This window comes from Hippoglossus stenolepis, chromosome 15, assembly GCF_022539355.2.
Source record: "Hippoglossus stenolepis isolate QCI-W04-F060 chromosome 15, HSTE1.2, whole genome shotgun sequence".
NCBI classification, from domain to species: domain Eukaryota; kingdom Metazoa; phylum Chordata; class Actinopteri; order Pleuronectiformes; family Pleuronectidae; genus Hippoglossus; species Hippoglossus stenolepis.
In genome coordinates this window covers 12,662,820-12,680,513 of record NC_061497.1, presented here as the reverse complement: position 1 = coordinate 12,680,513, position 17,694 = coordinate 12,662,820, and the positions used below count along the sequence as shown (strand labels likewise).

Genomic DNA, 17,694 nt, shown 5'->3' with positions numbered 1-17,694 from the left:
TTTGCTCAAAGCTATAGAGCATAAAGCAGGGAATGAGTACAACTTGTTTAAATTGTGGGCCCCCCTTTGGCCCCCAATTAAGAAAAATTCTGTATCTGCCACTGCTGAGTAGTAGCTTTGATGTAAACATTGCAAACTTAAACTAGAAACTAGAAAGTCCGGAGCCTCTCACTCCGAAGGAGGAGCCAATGTGAGAACACAACAGGAAATGCTCCAGGATTCCCCGCACGCAAATGAGTGTGTTGATGATGTTTGTAACATGAGACAGATGCAAAAAGGATAAAAACAAAAAGAAAACAAATATCTCAGGATGAAAAAGCAATATTATACACGTAGACGAGACTGACGAAGTTGCCGAGGGAGCTTTTGGTGATATGAGCTCACACCATTGTCGATGTGCTCTGGACAAACACACTTGATCTCCGTGGCAGAATTTATACATTACGTCCTGCCTCTACCTCCCTTCGTCTGAACGCTCCGGGAGATTTCTGTGTTGTTGTGAACACATCTGAGCAGAAAAACTCCTGCTGCGTTGTTCATGTTTAAAAGTCAAACCCTGGAGAAATTCGATACCCAATTCTCTGGACGTCCTCTAGAGGTTATGTCTGAAATTGGTTTTACTGAATTGGGAATTGCTTGTGGATGTTGGACATTTATAACGACCCCTCTGCGTAAATTGTGGCCTCTTTATGTCTCGGATTAAGAAAAATACTAGATCTGTGGTAATATAAAACTTTAATTGCAAACTTGAACTTGAAATAGGTCATTGTCTTGTCTCCTATTTTCATTTGTAACCCATTCATATTTAATCTATAGTAAGTAGCCAATGAACGCCTCCAACATTATCTAGGCAGATTTGTTTTTTACTGTTAATTCTTATTAAAGGGTAGCCTCAGTCTACATTTATCTATGGTGTATTTAAAAAAAACCTGAATGGATCAGCTTGGTTCTCTGAGCTGTGTGGACCCACCAGGCTCACCCCTGCTGAACCATCCTTTTGTGGGTGTGCTCTGCGCCGCACAGGCCTCGGTGGCTCTGCGCGCAACAGCAACGCATCGCCGCGGCCCGATCAGGAAGTGGATGTGAAGAAAATAAGCGACTGTGGAGGTAGGATGACATAGAGGGGGAGAGGTGTAAGAGAAGCGAGCGGAAAGAAAGAAGAGACCATCGGAGGGAGGGATCGACCCTGTTTCTGGACCTGCACTGAGCTGCTGCCCTCTGGGATATAGTCCACTGCGCCGCCAAAAAATGCTCATAAAGGAATTGTAAGTAACTGTGTGTGCATGAGTGTGTGTGTGGGGGAGAGAGAGAGCGAGGGGGAGAGAGAGGAGAGAGAGTGTGTTAGCGAGTCCATCCGTCTGGTTACGCAGCGCTGACATTGTGACCAGTCGCCCTGGTGTGGAATTACCAGAGAGCGGCCAGGGTGATGTCGGCATCCCGTATCTGTGTGACTCCATGTCCGTCATCATTGTCCACGCACACGGGTCTCCTTCAGCCCGATGTGCTCCTTGAATAAAGCGAGGGAATGTGAAGCAGCAGCGGCTGCAGTCGCATCAGCAGCCGGCGCAGGCGGGCATGGCTGTGCCCTTCACATTGAGCGCAACTAGCCCTCCAGTGAAATCGGGGGAATAGACTGTCACTGAGGAGAATCACATTATTCCCCTTCTGCTGTGGTGTTAAGATGACGGATGGTGTGTTAGGAGTGCTGGTGCATGAGGGAGGGACGGCTGGTGTGCGCCGCGCCGTGCCAGCGTCCATCCATGTAAGCAGCCGTGGCCATGTTATTGATTCGCGGTGAAGGTGAAACGACTGATGGAGCGTTTACCTCTGGAGGAATGGGGGATATGCGAGGTGTGTGGTGCACCAAGGGTGGAGGGATGCTCGAGGGGAGTGGGGCAGGTGTCGGGGAGGCAAAGCTTTGGCACAAAAAAAGGCAAACGGCGAGGTTTTGACGCACCAGTCGGGCATTTCTGAGAATCTGACAGCTGGGCCGAGGGGACCGGATGGAAAGATAAAGTGGGATCTCGCGTGCAAAGGGAGAGATGTGGGGATTTTTGACACTAGTGCTGTAACACGTTGCCTCCGCAGGCCTGAGTGTGCTGTGAGGATAACTGACAGAGGCCTACCCATGAATCAGCTGGTGGTCAGAATAAAGGTTAAGGCCAATATCATCCCACTTCATCTGCCATTCATGGGCATTATACACTCTTTCCATAACCATTAGCTAATGAAGTGGGATGTTGTTGGCCTTCAGATGAAAAATCCCACATTACTATGGCTGTTGACTTCAGACATGATGATGGTTCCTTCATTTTCATGATCTTAGCCATTGTGCCTCAAGGAGCCATAGTGACACACCTGTAGAAACACAGCTGTCTATTTTCCTTTACATTTTTGGGGCTTCAGTATAATTCCAGACATATTTGTCAATTTTTTCTATACATTTTTAGTATAAAATATAATTTCCCCCCATTTCTAATCGTAAATGTATATCCATTGTTTATATTTTGCTATTTGAGGTCATAGGCTACTGAACAATTGTCACCACAGGCAGCTTCTACAAACACTATCTGATCTTGAAAAATCGATAATGATTAGAGTCTGCATGGCTTAAATGGGCATAACATTTGTCAACATTGATTATTGTCTTGATTTCTCACCACGTGTATTAAATCAATAAATGGCCCTGCACAAAAAAGCCCAGGAATCGGGGTGATGGCATTGGCTGAAGATCTGGAATGACTAGGGAGAGTCTGGGCCTCAGCGGTCCGCCTGGAAATTAATTAAATCGGTCATGATTAAATGCTGAATTCACTGCACTGTCAACACATGGGTACAGAGAGACATCCGTGCATGCAGACACACATACACACACACCAAGATACAATCGTTGGGGGTCAAGAGATAGGGAATCGATCCATGTCCTACAGGGGGTTTTTTTTAGACTCGGTAGTGCTCACCTGAACCACTGACCTAAATAACTCCTGATCCACTTTTTTCTGTACTTCCATGAGCTTTGTCAGATGTTCAGCAATACCCTGTGCACTGTATGATGTGATGAAGAGAATGAATGAATGAATGAAAGAATAGCAGTGGAAGAGGAAGTACGGAGTGAAAAAATGGAGAGGAGGAGAAGACAGAAAATAGGAGTAAGGCAGGAGAGAAGAGGTGTGCCCTTAAGCAACAGGAAGACACCTGATATTTCTGTAGAGACGAGAGAGAGCAACCAGGGGAGTTAAGTCCTTTAGTCTTACTTCAGCAGCAATTAAAAGAACACTCAGTATTTAAATTTTCTCAGTTTAAACTTCACCACATGCTACACAAAAGACTCACTTTGAGGAATCCGAGCATCTTGAAAGTTGTAGCTGCAGTACAATCATTTTAATTTTGTCATTGCTGGTTTTCACTGTCGACCCTCCAATGCCAGACTGGGACTCAGACCCTGATTACATTCAGTAGTGAGTGGGATGCAGGGTTATAAGAATTTGAGCATTCATTTCAAAATCACAAAACAATCAACCCAGCTTTATTTTTATTCTGTCAGTATCAGTATTATGGGGTATAAAATGAGTTCCGCTCACACTTTCTTCAACCAGTGCACACTCTGGATAGTTTTTCTCTTTTTTTTTCAATTGAACTTGAACCTCAGCATCTTTTCTAAAATATAATGTTCTCAACAAATTATAATATCCATATTTCTACATTGTAGCAAGTTGTTTAATGTTTATTTTACTTCTAACAATTTAAACTAATATCAATCTGAAAATAGGTATTTATTAGATTCAATGGGAATATAAATTTGTGACGTTATTTTACCAAAGCAAAACAACTGAAACTCTGAATCAACACATCATTTTCCATTACTTCCCTTGAGATCAGTTAAAGTGAAAGAGATCATTGTTTAAAATCTGATTTTACAATGATATCCTGTGGGTATGAATGAGTGACCATATTCATGAAGTTCACAGCACTAAGTGCAACATCTCACACCAGTATCTCCATGTTTAATGTTTCATTGTTTCACTGCTTCCACTCCGGCTCAGTCAGTGCAGGCATGGATGTCATTATATTGTGTGGTTTACCGACTTATGTGTCAGTATTTCCTGTTTGGTTTCCCAACATCCTTTTTATGGAATGAAAGAATGTTTGAGACAGACAAAATATGGCAAAAGGAACACATGCGCCACAAAATGCATATAACATATTTATAATCTTTTTGATTAACTTTGTACATTCAGTTTTTTTTGTGTGATTAGATTTTACGTCCAGTAAACATTAGTAAACATGAGGTTAGTTTACACCCATTGTGAGGTGCTGGTGTTCATCTGACCTGCAGATACATTCAAACATTTTCTGTAGCTAGAAAGAATTTAAGGAGTAAAACAATAAAACACAATAAAATGTAAAACATAATGAGTACATTGATTTCATGTTAAAAAAAAGCAGAACATAGATAATGTTGGAAACATCAGGATCATGACACAGACCTGCAGTCGAGGAGCAGACAGATAGTTGGTTAGCTCTGAGCAGAGCAGCTTTTATAGCCCTAGAAAATGTTAGCTGCAGATTTGATATAAAATTAACAGCTTCCTTTGTGGTAAAAAAAATAACACATGTTTGTATTTGACAAAGATGTAGTCAAAGTGCTGCATTCTACACAGTGCAGAAACAAAAAGTAACAATCTTGCACTTTATCCAGGCCTTGTCTTTGTTATATAAATATATTTAAATAACTCATTAAAAATCAATGTGTATCTAAAACACAGCATCCTCTCATCTAAAGTGACCTTTGTCATAAACCTTGTTAAAAGAACAGCTCAGACGGTCGATGTGAAAAGCAGACCTCACACCTCTGCAGCTTTTAAATTTGATCTCGGCTGGTTTCCTGCTTCACTGAAGCATATTCTCATCTTCTCCTCCGAATAGCATAGAATAAATCAGGTTTCTCTCCTGATGACTCAGTGTCACAGTGTCAAAGTGAAATATGTGAGATCCATACGTAATTGTCTGCTTTCTCTGTTAAGTTTGGAGGACGTGTTGTAATTTATCATCCCGTTATTAATAATAACAAAGGATAGTGTGTCATAAAGTCCACTGTTTGGTGAAATCCATCACAAAATGTAACTTGTGAAGTGCGATGCCGTTTAGCGTCAGCACCATGATTGTTTGATCGTTATCTAGTGTGTGTATAGCTCACATACAGTGCATGTGCTGAATCTCTGTAGCTGTACTCCAGCTCGTCTGACATAGTGTCCGATAACTGATCTCCGGATCTGTATTGAGCTGAATGGTTAAAGATGTCGCTTCCTGTGGTCAGTGTGTCACTCACCCGATTTCTTCAGGCTAATCCAGTCCAAAGAGCATGAGTGTCATAATATAATGTCAGTAATGAACTTATCACAGTATTTGGGGATTTTTGCTGACACAGTACCATTATCAGTCTTCAGGGAAAGTAATGCGAGAGTAACTGGGTCTGAATGTCCGGTTTCCTTCACTGCATTTAATGCTGTGAATGAGTTTAACAGAATCGATGCCACTGAACTTCAGAACACAAACGAATAGATTATGTAGAGCTCAGTAAAGGAACAAAGTTTTGGTTGATTGATTCATTTTGATGTTTGTGACTAACTTTCTTTTCTCTTCTTTTCTAGTCGAGTGATTCTTCCCATCTCTGTGGAAGAGGTAAGTTTTATTTCAGCATATGTCAGTGTGTGTGTGTGTGTGTATGTGTGTGTGTGTGTGTCTGTGTGTGTGTGTGTGCTTGTTTTTGATACCTTTTTTAAGACCTTTTCCAGCATAAAACTGACCTTGTCAGGACCAGTAGACCTCATGGGGGCCAAAGCCAGGTCCTAATGAACAAAACATCCTTTCCGAGGCCCTGGTTAAGGTTAGTTGTAAGATGTGGATTGTGTTTAGTTCAGGATCAGGGTTAGCCATGAATTGGTCATGGTTAAGGTTAGGGGTAATGTTTTGGTTAGGCTGTCCCCAATGAATGGAAGTCATTGAAAAGACCTGATAAGGATAGCTGTGCAAACCTTGGTGTGTGTGTGTGTGTGGTCCAGGTATTACTCATGTTGTGGGGACATATATATATATGGTCACATTACGGGGCGTTGTCTGACTACAAAAATCAAGTCATTAAAGTTAAAGATGAAGATATGTTTTAAGGTTAAGGTTAAGGTTAGGGTAATGTTCAGTTTAAGGTTAGATTAAGGATAGATTAAGGTTAGGTTTAGGTTTATGGTAAAGTTAAGTCTAGGTTTGGGTTTACTGTATGTTTAAGTTAGGTTAAGGTTTAGGTTAATGTTAGGGTTACTCTAAGGTTAGCAATCACGTACCTGCCACCACTTAAACAGTTTTTTTCTGGATAATGTTTGAAGTTTTATACGTGTATACATATTTAAATTATGCACAAATATAGGACTTTTTATATTTTCAGGAGTGGTATATAGCCAAATCCATTGCATATGGAAAATGCAGATATGATCACCTCGAGAACAACTTGTTATCTTGATATTCTACATCTGATGAGCTTCCATCGTATCAAAATAGATTGCAAAGTCTTTTGAATCAGCACAGTCAGCAAAGTCTTTCACCGTCCTCGTCCTCTTTTTCTCTGGCTGTCCCTCTGTCCCCTGTTATCCTCAGTTCCATTGCACTTTGCTGTTCTATTCAGGCCTGCATGTTAAATGAGTCACCTGAAACTACTTGCCTGACACTGTGTGTATGTGTGTTTGTGTACCGTCCTCGTCCTGTGGTTTATTTGCATTTACATGAGACACATTTTTCTTTCGGTGGAGACATATTGATAGAGACCGGATAAATATTTTAAACAAATAATCTGTTCTTACACACACTGAACTGTCTCAGGTAAGAAAACCTGTTTGCAGTCGAGATTAGAATGAACATGTTTTTACACATATACAGTATGTGTGTATACAGGGAAATACAATAAATACTAAGTATATCAACTGTAAATAAAGATGGATGACATGCCAGCTGCCTTAAAGTGAAGCCAAAGTGTCTCCATCGCCCCCTGGTGACCGGCTGGCCTCCACCATGTTAGTCGATGGGATATGGACCAAACCAAAGATTAAAGTAAAATTTCTCAAATATGTTTCTGTGATTTTTGATTGGTCAAACGTGTGTATTGGAGGGACCTCGCTACCACAGCTCCATCCCCCAATCGCTACTGCGTAGACTCAAATTATGCAAGATGGCAATGCTCGTATCCGAGATATTTTGGCTGTATTTCTGGATAGTGGGAGGAAGAGACGTGTCATCCGTCTTTATATACAGTCTATGATAAAAAAGACATTTCGTACATGTTCCTTTTGAGCTGCATCCAAAGCAGAGTTGGAAACATCCCTTGGTCTTGTACATGTTCCTTTTCAATCTGCCTCAAAACCACAAAGCAGTGGACAGAGCAACATATCCTGATTCCCTCGGAGGCTTTAGATCTTCACATGTTGCTTCTCATTAACTGTGGTGATAGCGTCGTCATATGTCTGCGTATTAGGTCCGGTTGTGTCTCGGTTGTGTCGTCAGCATGGTGTGTCACCAACTAAAAAGCTTTTTATTTGTCTGATATGTGATCTACAAAGCCTGAAGACAGCTGAGTAACATCCCACTGTGCCTTGAACCACATGTGCCCCCTCTGCCCTTCACATCACATCCCACCACAGCCTCGTCTTCAGCGCTCTTCAGTTATTTGCCACCACATACTAGATATGGAAATGTGTTATTTGCTCAAAACACGAAAGGAATCCAAATATTGAAACCATCTGCCATTTTTTGATTTAGATTCTATCTTTGATTTAGATTCTTTTACCCTTCCCCAATGAAATGTTATTCTTTAAAATGCATCACAATAGGTTAAAGCCTTTTGTTTGGAAGTGTAATTGTTAAGTGAGATTGTTGCAGCTGTTGATAATTCACTGAATTGAATTTGCAGTTTGTTAACCGGACGTCGAGTCGTCCCACAAAGCAAGGGGGAATTATAATTGTCCAACACTGTAACTGAGGAGGCTTCACTGTTCCTGCATCTCATTTATTTAGCAGCCGGTTGCGGCTTCTGCAGCTGATTTAAAGGGAACTTGCCTCCAGTTTGCATCTGTCTTTCTCTTTGTTGCACAGTATGTGAAGGTCATTTGAACCAGTTCTTCACAGATCATCTAGGCCTTCACTCTTTTTGTCTTTCCTTGCTGTTGCTGCAGAGGAATCCCTTTTAAAATGCACACTGAAGGTCACAATTAAAAGTGGCGACATCAGTATAAAAAACTTTCCTGTTCATTTATGTTTCTTCTTAATGTCATTATTATTCAGCAAAGTTGTCATCTAGTCCCACTGCAAATATATCTAAGGCCCTTTAACTATCCCTGCTATTAAAATGATATATATGTTGCCAAAGTCTAATCAGTTTTTTGTCGATGGTCTGAAGAAAAGATGCCTTTCTGGAGTATTTTTTCTTACCAACATTAAACATTTTTACAGGATAAATTGAGATGTAAATGATATTTTACCACAGATAGTAGCTTCAGTATATATCCATGTCATCCATGAAATTTATTTGTATTACAGTTTATTGTTTTTGCAACATTTGTACATTTATTGTGCTTCTTAAAAACACTAGATCCGAACACCTCCCATATTTTCTCAGTTGAAAACACACCTTTATCCTTGAAAGTGATGAAAGGCTACATTCAAATGTACAAAAACCCCCCAGTTGTGACTGGACAATTATCTGTATCACTTCAACAAAGCTGAAGATGATGACGACCACAAGGGGAACTGATGCTTCATTATTTTTCTTCCTTATTATCTAATGTACACACATGTAACCTGTTATGTTCTCATGGTTTGATTTTACAGAAGAATAACGGTAATCTCTTATCTGTAGAATCTGTAGAAAATAGAATAATTCTCACTACATCAACTTGTCCCATGTTTATGGATGTTGTAAGTGTGTCTGTGCTCTGGTCCAGCTTTGTGCAGAGGTTACATGGTGGATTAGAGGTGATTAAGAAATGAAAGGAGCCATTGTCCTGTGTTTAAACACTCACGTGCGCACATCGGAATCAGTAAGATGGGGGATGAGAGTAGGAATGGGATGACCGTTTGTGGTGCAGGTTGTGAATGTGGGAATAAATTGGGCACACCATAAAAATAGATGTGACAAGAAGAAACTATGTCGAACAATAGTGTATGGGAGAGATTATGAGGATTCAGGGACATGGTATGGTGAAGGTAGTGATAAGGGACAGAAGAAAAAGTAATCCATCACTTGAGATTGAGAAAGATGAGCTGGTAGGAGAATAAGAAGGATTTTTTTTCTGTGTGAATGTGAAAGCTCACTAATCTTCAGGATGCTACATGACAACTCTTCAATGCATTAAGGAAAGCTTGAAGGGAACGTCTTCTTATGTCTCCCTGTAAACACACACACTGTGTGTTTCTGCCTCAGTCCAACCTCCTTCTATTTCTCTTTTGTTTCCAGTACCAGGTTGGCCAGCTGTACTCTGTGGCTGAGGCCAGTAAGAATGAGACGGGTGGAGGAGAAGGAGTGGAGGTGCTAAAAAATGAGCCCTACGAGAAAGATGGAGAGAAGGGACAGTACACACACAAAATTTACCATTTGCAGAGGTAAGTTCATTCATTTAATTCAAAGATGACCTCCCAGTTTAGTCTATGTGGTGTAGTAGGCTGTAAATGACCAATACTTGAAGAACATTATAAAAAATATATTGTTTTCAAACAAATATATGGGTAAAATAAAGACTGAAAGGTATAGTGTTGTGTAACTGTTTCTAAGATGTTTTATATCAGGGGTAAAGAAATCAAATACTTGAGATTACTAAATTTAAATTTAGAAATATAATTTTTTAAATAATATTTTCTTTTTCTTGTTTTTTTTCTCTTTCCTGTTATGCAGTAAAGTGCCATCATTTGTCAGAATGTTGGCTCCATCCTCTGCTCTCAATATCCACGAGAAAGCATGGAACGCATACCCTTACTGTCGCACAGGTAACTCAAACACACACACACACACACCAAACTACACACTTGCACACATGCATCATCTTCAGAACCCACCATATATCTGAAGCTGCATACATGCTTTTTTTCATTATATTCATAATTGCGGCACCTGTTATAATTAGCTAGTTTGTTTTGCCACATCTGACTCACAGAGCTTTTGTGGTGCACCAAAAATAGCATTTATATAAGGGTTTGTGTATTTCATACAAGAAAACCTTCTAATTATTTTTGGCTTACAGGAGTAGACACTATTAAAAGACATAGGTGATGAATTAATGAATAAGGATGAATAAATAAACTACATGTTTCTTAGAAGTGGGATATACTGTGCATAATAAGAATGTCATAGTAGCAGGAAATCTTTAGTTATGGTTGAAAACAAAATCCTGACATCTTTAGAAAGGTCCCTGGAGGAAGTCCCAACCTCCAAACTTTTAATTCATTCATGTTTTGATATACTTGTTATCTGAGATCTGTCCCCTAATACAGATTAAACAGGAATCAGAAGAGGCTCATTTTTTATTGAACCAAACCAGGAACTTCTTATCTGTTGTCATCACACTTGATTTAAAGGGAAATTATGATGCTCAACTTTATCATGTGCACTTTAATCCTGGAATAGTGTCAATGCAAATGCCTAAAATTTTAGAGGTGACAAAGATGCTGATCTGTCCATGGAGTTAATTCTCTAAGTACCTATCTCTCTTTGTCATTCTCTCTCTCTCTCTCTCTCTCTCTCTCTCTCTCTCTCTCTCTCTCTCTCTCTCTCTCTCTCTCTCTCTCTGTCACCTTGAAGGAGTAGTTGAATAATTTACTGTGTGTCCAGTGAGAAGAGTCATGCAATCGTTCGAGCCTTTCAGGCTGAGATCACACGCGCACACACACGCGCGCGCGCACGCACACACAAGCACACAAGCACACACACACACAACTGTTTGTGCTTCTATCTTAGTGAGGACACTCATTGACATAATACATTCCCTAGCCCCTTACCCTATAACCTGAACCATCCAAACTAAATGCTTAACCCTAACCCCAAATTAACCTAGACCTAAACCTAATTCTAACCCTAAAACCAAGTCTTAACCCTCTAACAGCCCATTGAAAAAGTTAGGACCTGTCAAAATGTCATCACTTTCCAAAAATGAACCTATAAAGGTTACACTCACTGACCAATTCAACAGTTCATCTTTATTATAACACACTAGTTATTAAACGACTCATGTTTTCCAAACTCCTGATGTTCTTTCTTTCTCTTTTTGCTCCTGTACATTATTTCACCCTGCTCTGCAGTTATCACTGTAAGTATTATTTTTACTTTTGTGCTTTAAATGTCATGTATGTCGACAAACAGCAAACTGTGATTCACATAGCGGCAGCAAATTAACCTGAAAGTGGAGAAAGAAATCTGATCCATTCCATCCGTGTGTGTGTGTGTGTGTGTGTGTGTGTGTGTGTGTGTGTGTGTGTGTGTGTGTGTGTGTGTGTGTGTGTGTGTGTGTGTGCGTGCGTGCGTGCGTGCGTGCGTGTGCGTTGGTGTTCCTCTTCACTCCGGTTCACTTCTCTTTTCTCTGCAGAACGAGTATATGAAAGATAACTTCCTGATCAAGATTGAGACATGGCACAAACCTGACACAGGACACCTTGAAAATGTAATTACCAAAGACCACAGAAGGTTTATATGTGTATGAGCTGCATCTGGAATCGGGCATTTGTGTTGGTTTTGGGATGACTTTAAAAAATGTACAAGACACAGAGGTGCTAACTTGACACCACTAAGGCTTCATTGTAAATCACACACTCTGTTTACTTGTCTCCTAATTAAAAAATTACTTTCTTGTCCAGAACACATAGAAACAAGCCCCTTATTTAGGCTCTCATTTTCACTTGCATCATCTATGCTTTCAAAAACGTTTTTACCCCGAGTCTCATGTTCTCGTTTCTGTCGTATCGTGTGTGTGTGCTGCCTGCAGAGACTTCGGTCTGTATCTATAGCTGAGCTCTGTGGTTCTGCTTCAGGTTCACGGGTTGGACGCGGAAACTTGGAAAAAGGTGGATGTAGTCTATATTGATATTGCGGACTCATCCCAAGTGGAACCCAAGGTAAATATGTTTAGCGTAAGATCCATATTCAGCCATATTCAGCAGAAACTAGATCTCTGACTTCTTGTGTCAGCTCATCCACGTGGTTCACTCTGGGTTTTCCTGTGTCTCTCCAGGACTATAAGCCAGAGGAGGACCCACGCAGGTTCAAGTCAGTGAAGACCAGCCGAGGCCCTCTAGGACCAGACTGGAAGGTACAGTGTCTTGTTGTAAATGTTGATTGAGATATATGATAAACTAGAGTGGCACTCAGTAGAGCGCATATCTCCACCAAGGCCAAATAGTCCCCTTTTATGCAATTATGAAATATCCCCTCGGAAAATGGTGAATATGTTGAAAAACTCACAGGGGTAAAGAAAGTGATATCAAATTCCATGTTTTTTTTAGTGGAACTCCGTCTAGTTGTATTTGTGTAATCTTGCTAACAAACACACAAACAAACCAACAAACATAAAGGGGAGGTAACAGAGACCTTCAACTACATTAGTGTTAACTACTGATGAACAAAAAAAATGTATCACTTCACCGATTCTTGTTGCTTAGCAACTGTATCATTTAATCAGTATTGAAGTACTTAGCACAAGACAAATATTTCTTTATAATGTAACCTGCGCCATAACCAATTTGGGGCCTTTTGGGTTTTAACGACCTGTGGGGGAGTTAAACTAAATTACAAACAGCCACTTGCAGTTTGTTAACGTGAATATATTCTAGGATGTTTTACCTCAGTATATTTAAGTTTGACTGTTTTAGGTCCACAAACAGAAAAATAAGTGGATGAATAAATAAGGCTTTGAATATATCCCTGTCAATGTAGTGTACAGAAAGCTTCGAAAGACCATGTAAGCCGTCATTTGAGCTCACATCTACTGACAATAGAGCCGAACTCCTATCTGAATCTATAAAATATGAAAAAGTTGAATGATTCAAAACGTTAAGAACATTTTGTTGCTGTTGTTTCGTCAAAATGTATTAGTGAATATTTATGAAATACATTCATGGAGATTGCCCTTAAATATATGAATGAAAAATGTTGAACTTGTTAACAACTGAAATTGACATGTTTGTACGTTTGCAGAAGGAACTTCCAAACAAGAAAGACTGCCCACACATGTGTGCCTACAAACTGGTCACTGTCAAGTTCAAGTGGTGGGGTCTGCAAAATAAAGTGGAGAACTTCATTCAGAAGGTTTGTTTACAGCTCAGACTGTTTTGTCACCTTATGATCGTCATGACATCCAGGTAGCCAAAGCTCAAGGTCAGCTGCTGAGCATGGATTATTAACAACCTACTGTTTAACGGGATGATGTTGGTGTCACCGGAAACGCTGGTGTTAGTTTGCTTCCCGGACAGTATTGTGTGTTAAGGACTGTTGACCCACTGTGTGTCCTGTGCATGCAAACAGAGCATACAGTGTCTCACATCCTGAACATAAGTGCTGTACCAGCCTCTAGTGGATAAACAGGGTAAAGCAGGATGGAATTGAACATCTCTGATAATCACACAGCTTCATTTTATTGTTCCTGCTTGAAGATTCACTTTCTCCAAACAACTTTATGACTTCATATTTCATTTCCTGTTCTTCTCAGCAAGAGAAGCGGTTGTTCACTAATTTCCACCGCCAGCTGTTCTGTTGGATTGACAAGTGGATCGAATTGAACATGGAAGACATTCGTCGTATGGAGGAGGAGACACGCAAGGAGCTAGATGAGGTTAGCAAAAAAAAAAGAACACCAAAGGACAGATCAAGGCAAGTTTTTATTTCCCAGTAAGTACACATAAACACATTAGTAAAACAAAGCTAAATACATTATCTCAGAGTGATGAAACAGGACAGGATGTGAGCTCTCGTGTGGTTGTGACAGCATGCCAGTGTACTGCATATGATATGTTTGTGCTGTGTTTGTCAGATGAGAGTTAAGGACCCAGTGAAGGGGATGGTGGCTCTCGAGGACTGAGGTTGCGTCAGACTGTGAATGCTGCTGCTCATCAGGTGAGAGGAAGTGTTTTGTGAACCATTGGTGTTTATTTGTATGTCAGTGTTTTCAGGCTATTTTGCCTCCAAAAATACACGTTTATTTTACTACAATTTCCCCTTTTGGTATCTTTAAGTTGTTTGTGTTTTTGCAACAGTAAGATAATCAATGTTCAATGATATTAAACACAAAAAATAGGAAGGTACTCACATTCGAGCATGGCGGGTATCAGTATCACTGCATATAGGGTATGTTGGCTGATAAGTAAGAAGATATTGCAGCACAGAAATGCTCATGATATTCTTGATGTTACAATTTGTAAAATTTGACGCTCACTACATGTCATGGCTGCAGTTCTTCAATATCCAAATCTTTGCTATTTTTGCTCAAAGACCAAAACAATGAACTGAAAGAAGCTAAAAAGCTCCGTACAGTTGGATTGCAATGATCTGTGGGTTCATCACCATGGGCAACAGCTTTCACATCACATGGTCTATTGTTATTGTAACAGTATTAATTAGTGTTGCGTTAACAGATCCTGAGGGAAAATATGTGCTTTAAAATATTAATAACAGATTCAGCTACCAAAGTCTTGCATGAGATCTGGCTGCATATTAGAAAAGTATATTGATGAGGGGTCAAAAGATTCCAGCAATTTAGATGATGGCAGTGTGTTGTATACTTGCTCTTATCAGTTTGTGTCTCTTTCAGACCAGAACACCCAGACACCAGCGGATTCACATCCTCCCTCTCCTCCAACTGATACAACACCGGACCAGTCGGTCCAAACTCTTCCTCTCCCCGGTGCAATCTGGTTTTCGGGGACCTGGACCCAGTAAACTCCCAGTTTTTCAGATGATCTCCTCCACCCCATCCCACCTCCCCCGACTCCCATTCGTCTCTCTTCTTTTTTTCCATCCAGCGTCCCCATCTTAATAACTGCTCTGAGGCCTCTGGTAGCAACACTATAGATTTTGTCGGTCAGTCAGTCCTCTGTTTCTCTCTCAGTCTCTAAACCGTTCTAAACTACAGAGAATAGTGTCATATACTCTGCAATTTAGGATTTATTTCTACTTAAGATATCCCAATGTGTACATATACAGTATATCGGGGAGCTGAATAATTGTATTGAAATATATATATAAATATATAAATATATATAAACAGGGTTTTTAAAAAGGATTTTGTCCCTAAGTTTGTCTGTGGATGTTTATTCTTCCAGACCAAGCTGTGTCTGCTCAGTGTTGCGTTCTGATCCTGTGATAGCTTTTTTCTCGTTTTACTTTTATTTCTTATTTTTTCTGGATTTATCGTAGTACCTCCCTTCGCTCCTTTCGTGTCATGTTTTATGCAGTGGGTTTTTTCTCCCTTTTGTTGCTCAAAGTCAATTTGCAAATCTACAAAACCGCAGCTGCACGGTTGCAATTGTGCTCAGAGTGTTATGTTGTGTCTGTTGTGCTCCTGGCCTACCACATAGGATTTCTTCGCTGTATATCCCTTAATATGTTGATGCATTCATTAGGCTTTTCTGCTGCTTTGTGAGTTTGTGTGTGTGTGTGTGTGAGTGTATGTGTGTGTGTTTCTGTAGTCATTGTAGGTCTTCAAGGTTTCCAGACATATTTTTTTATAATTTTTCCTTCCCCAGATCATTTCTAGCTCGAGGAACATTTCTAGTCAGGCTGTTCAAACAGAACACACACACACGCAAATACACACACACAAAGAAAGACTCTCTTCTACAAAGTTAGAAGATGAAATGTGTGACGCTACAATGGAAAATGCACAGTAGACAATTAGAAGGAGTGTAGGACTGTCTCTTTTTTCTCTTAGTCTGACAATCTTTCCGTCCACATGATTCAAAGATGTTAAATGCAAAGCTTGTCAACATGGTGGTGATGTTAAAATGAACAGCCATCCAGGATATACGGTGCAGTAGATAGAAAAACGAATGTTATTTGAAAACTTTATGCCCTCTGCATGATTTTATTTTTGCCCTGTCAGCCATTCTGTCATTCCTCCAGTGGATAAATGGTATTATCCAGTGATAGCAATAACTACCATGACACATTGGTTCCTACCTTTTATCATCGCAAATCCATTTCACTTGACAGTTTGTTTTTGTCATGACAACAGCTTTAGTTAAACAGTGTCCAAGCTGAGAGTCAAGTTGTTGGTGAAATATTAAAATGCTGGTTTTATTGTGATTGGATGAGGTGTTTTTTTTTTTCTCCTGCTGGAATCGGAATCTGTTGTTTGTGACGGTGTGGTTTTTTCGGTATATGCATGAGTGTACATGAGTGATGTACGGTGTCTTGTTGAAGAGATCTGATGCTGGCTGGGTAAAGAAGGGAGGACATATAGTGAAGCTAGAGGAGCGATCACAACATGCATTATACCTCTTCCTCTTGTTGATGTCTGTTTGGCCTCCTTTGTCCTCAGTCACTTATATTTTCCTCTTTTCTACCATTTCCTTCACATCCTCCATATGTTCGTACAGTGTGGCAAGTTCAGAGAGAAAGCAACAGTAAACCATTGGTATAATGCTGCTGACACAGGTATTCACTCAGAGTTAATACATTGGGATTGGATTAAGTGTCATGGACAAATTACTGCCATCAAAACATGTATTTATAGTTGTAAGCACTTAACATATTTATAAACCAAATAGATTACATTGAGATTTGTGGATATAAGAAAAAAATGATATTTTGCATTAATGACTCAATCATATATATCCATATTGTCATCAAAATGACAACAGTCCCTAATATATACATTTTTTTTAGCAGAGTTTTGGCATTTTACTGTATCAATTCAATTTACCCAGAATTCTAGTCAAGACTCTACAAAGAGAATTGCAATCACTTGAGAAAAAAAATCATCTTCTCTGTTTTTCGGTCTTTCTCGTTTATTCAGAAAAACAGAGCAGATTTTTTTCAAGAAAATGATCTCGCTAATTTTGAAAAATAGAGCAGGTTTCTTTTTTCTCAAGTGAATTCAATACACTTAAGTAAAGCTCAACCTCGGTGAAGCCAACTTTACACCATTAAAAATCTGCTCTTTAATATCCATCTCATGACACTTCCTCCATGTCTTGATTGAGTATCTGTTGCATCCTCTTTGAAGAAGACCCACTGTCCCCCGGGCGTCCCACCTCCTTCCTCCTCTCTCTGTGTCCATCACGCATCTCACTCACTGTCAGTGATGGGGCTACCAACTGAATCATGGAGATTTGTGGACGTACTGTATGTACTGACTTTGTAAATAGAAAATAAAGTAATGTAGATGAACACATAAATATATATATATAGACCAGACTGTCCTGCCAAAACCTACAGCACACCCTCTTGGCACTTGATCCTCTTATTCCGTCCGTCCGAAATCTTCAGCATCACACAGACCAGAGTGACCAAGTTGCTCACAGAGGTGTTGTGAGGATGTGTAGAGATATAGTCGTAGTGCTGATAAGACCATTTCGAGGAGTACTGTCAGCTGTAGACATAATTAAATGCATTCTTACATATTGTTAGTGATTCTTTTTTTTTTTGCTGGCTGCAGATTTTTAGGATGCGCCAGC

The 17,694-nt window shown here is 40.0% G+C and overlaps 1 protein-coding gene across 1 annotated transcript; it reads left to right on the top strand.

The window, feature by feature from the left end:
• The first annotated feature begins 1,022 nt into the window (after positions 1 to 1,022).
• On the top strand, positions 1,023 to 16,321 carry pitpnab (phosphatidylinositol transfer protein, alpha b). The gene is made up of 12 exons (XM_035179389.1): positions 1,023 to 1,265; positions 5,652 to 5,682; positions 9,497 to 9,642; positions 9,932 to 10,023; positions 11,332 to 11,339; positions 11,616 to 11,690; positions 12,058 to 12,141; positions 12,258 to 12,335; positions 13,220 to 13,330; positions 13,731 to 13,853; positions 14,052 to 14,134; positions 14,829 to 16,321. Exons 1-11 carry the CDS (start codon positions 1,249 to 1,251, stop codon positions 14,097 to 14,099), a joined length of 813 nt encoding a protein of 270 aa, XP_035035280.1. The 5' UTR covers positions 1,023 to 1,248; the 3' UTR covers positions 14,100 to 14,134; positions 14,829 to 16,321.
• Positions 16,322 to 17,694: the final 1,373 nt, after the last annotated feature.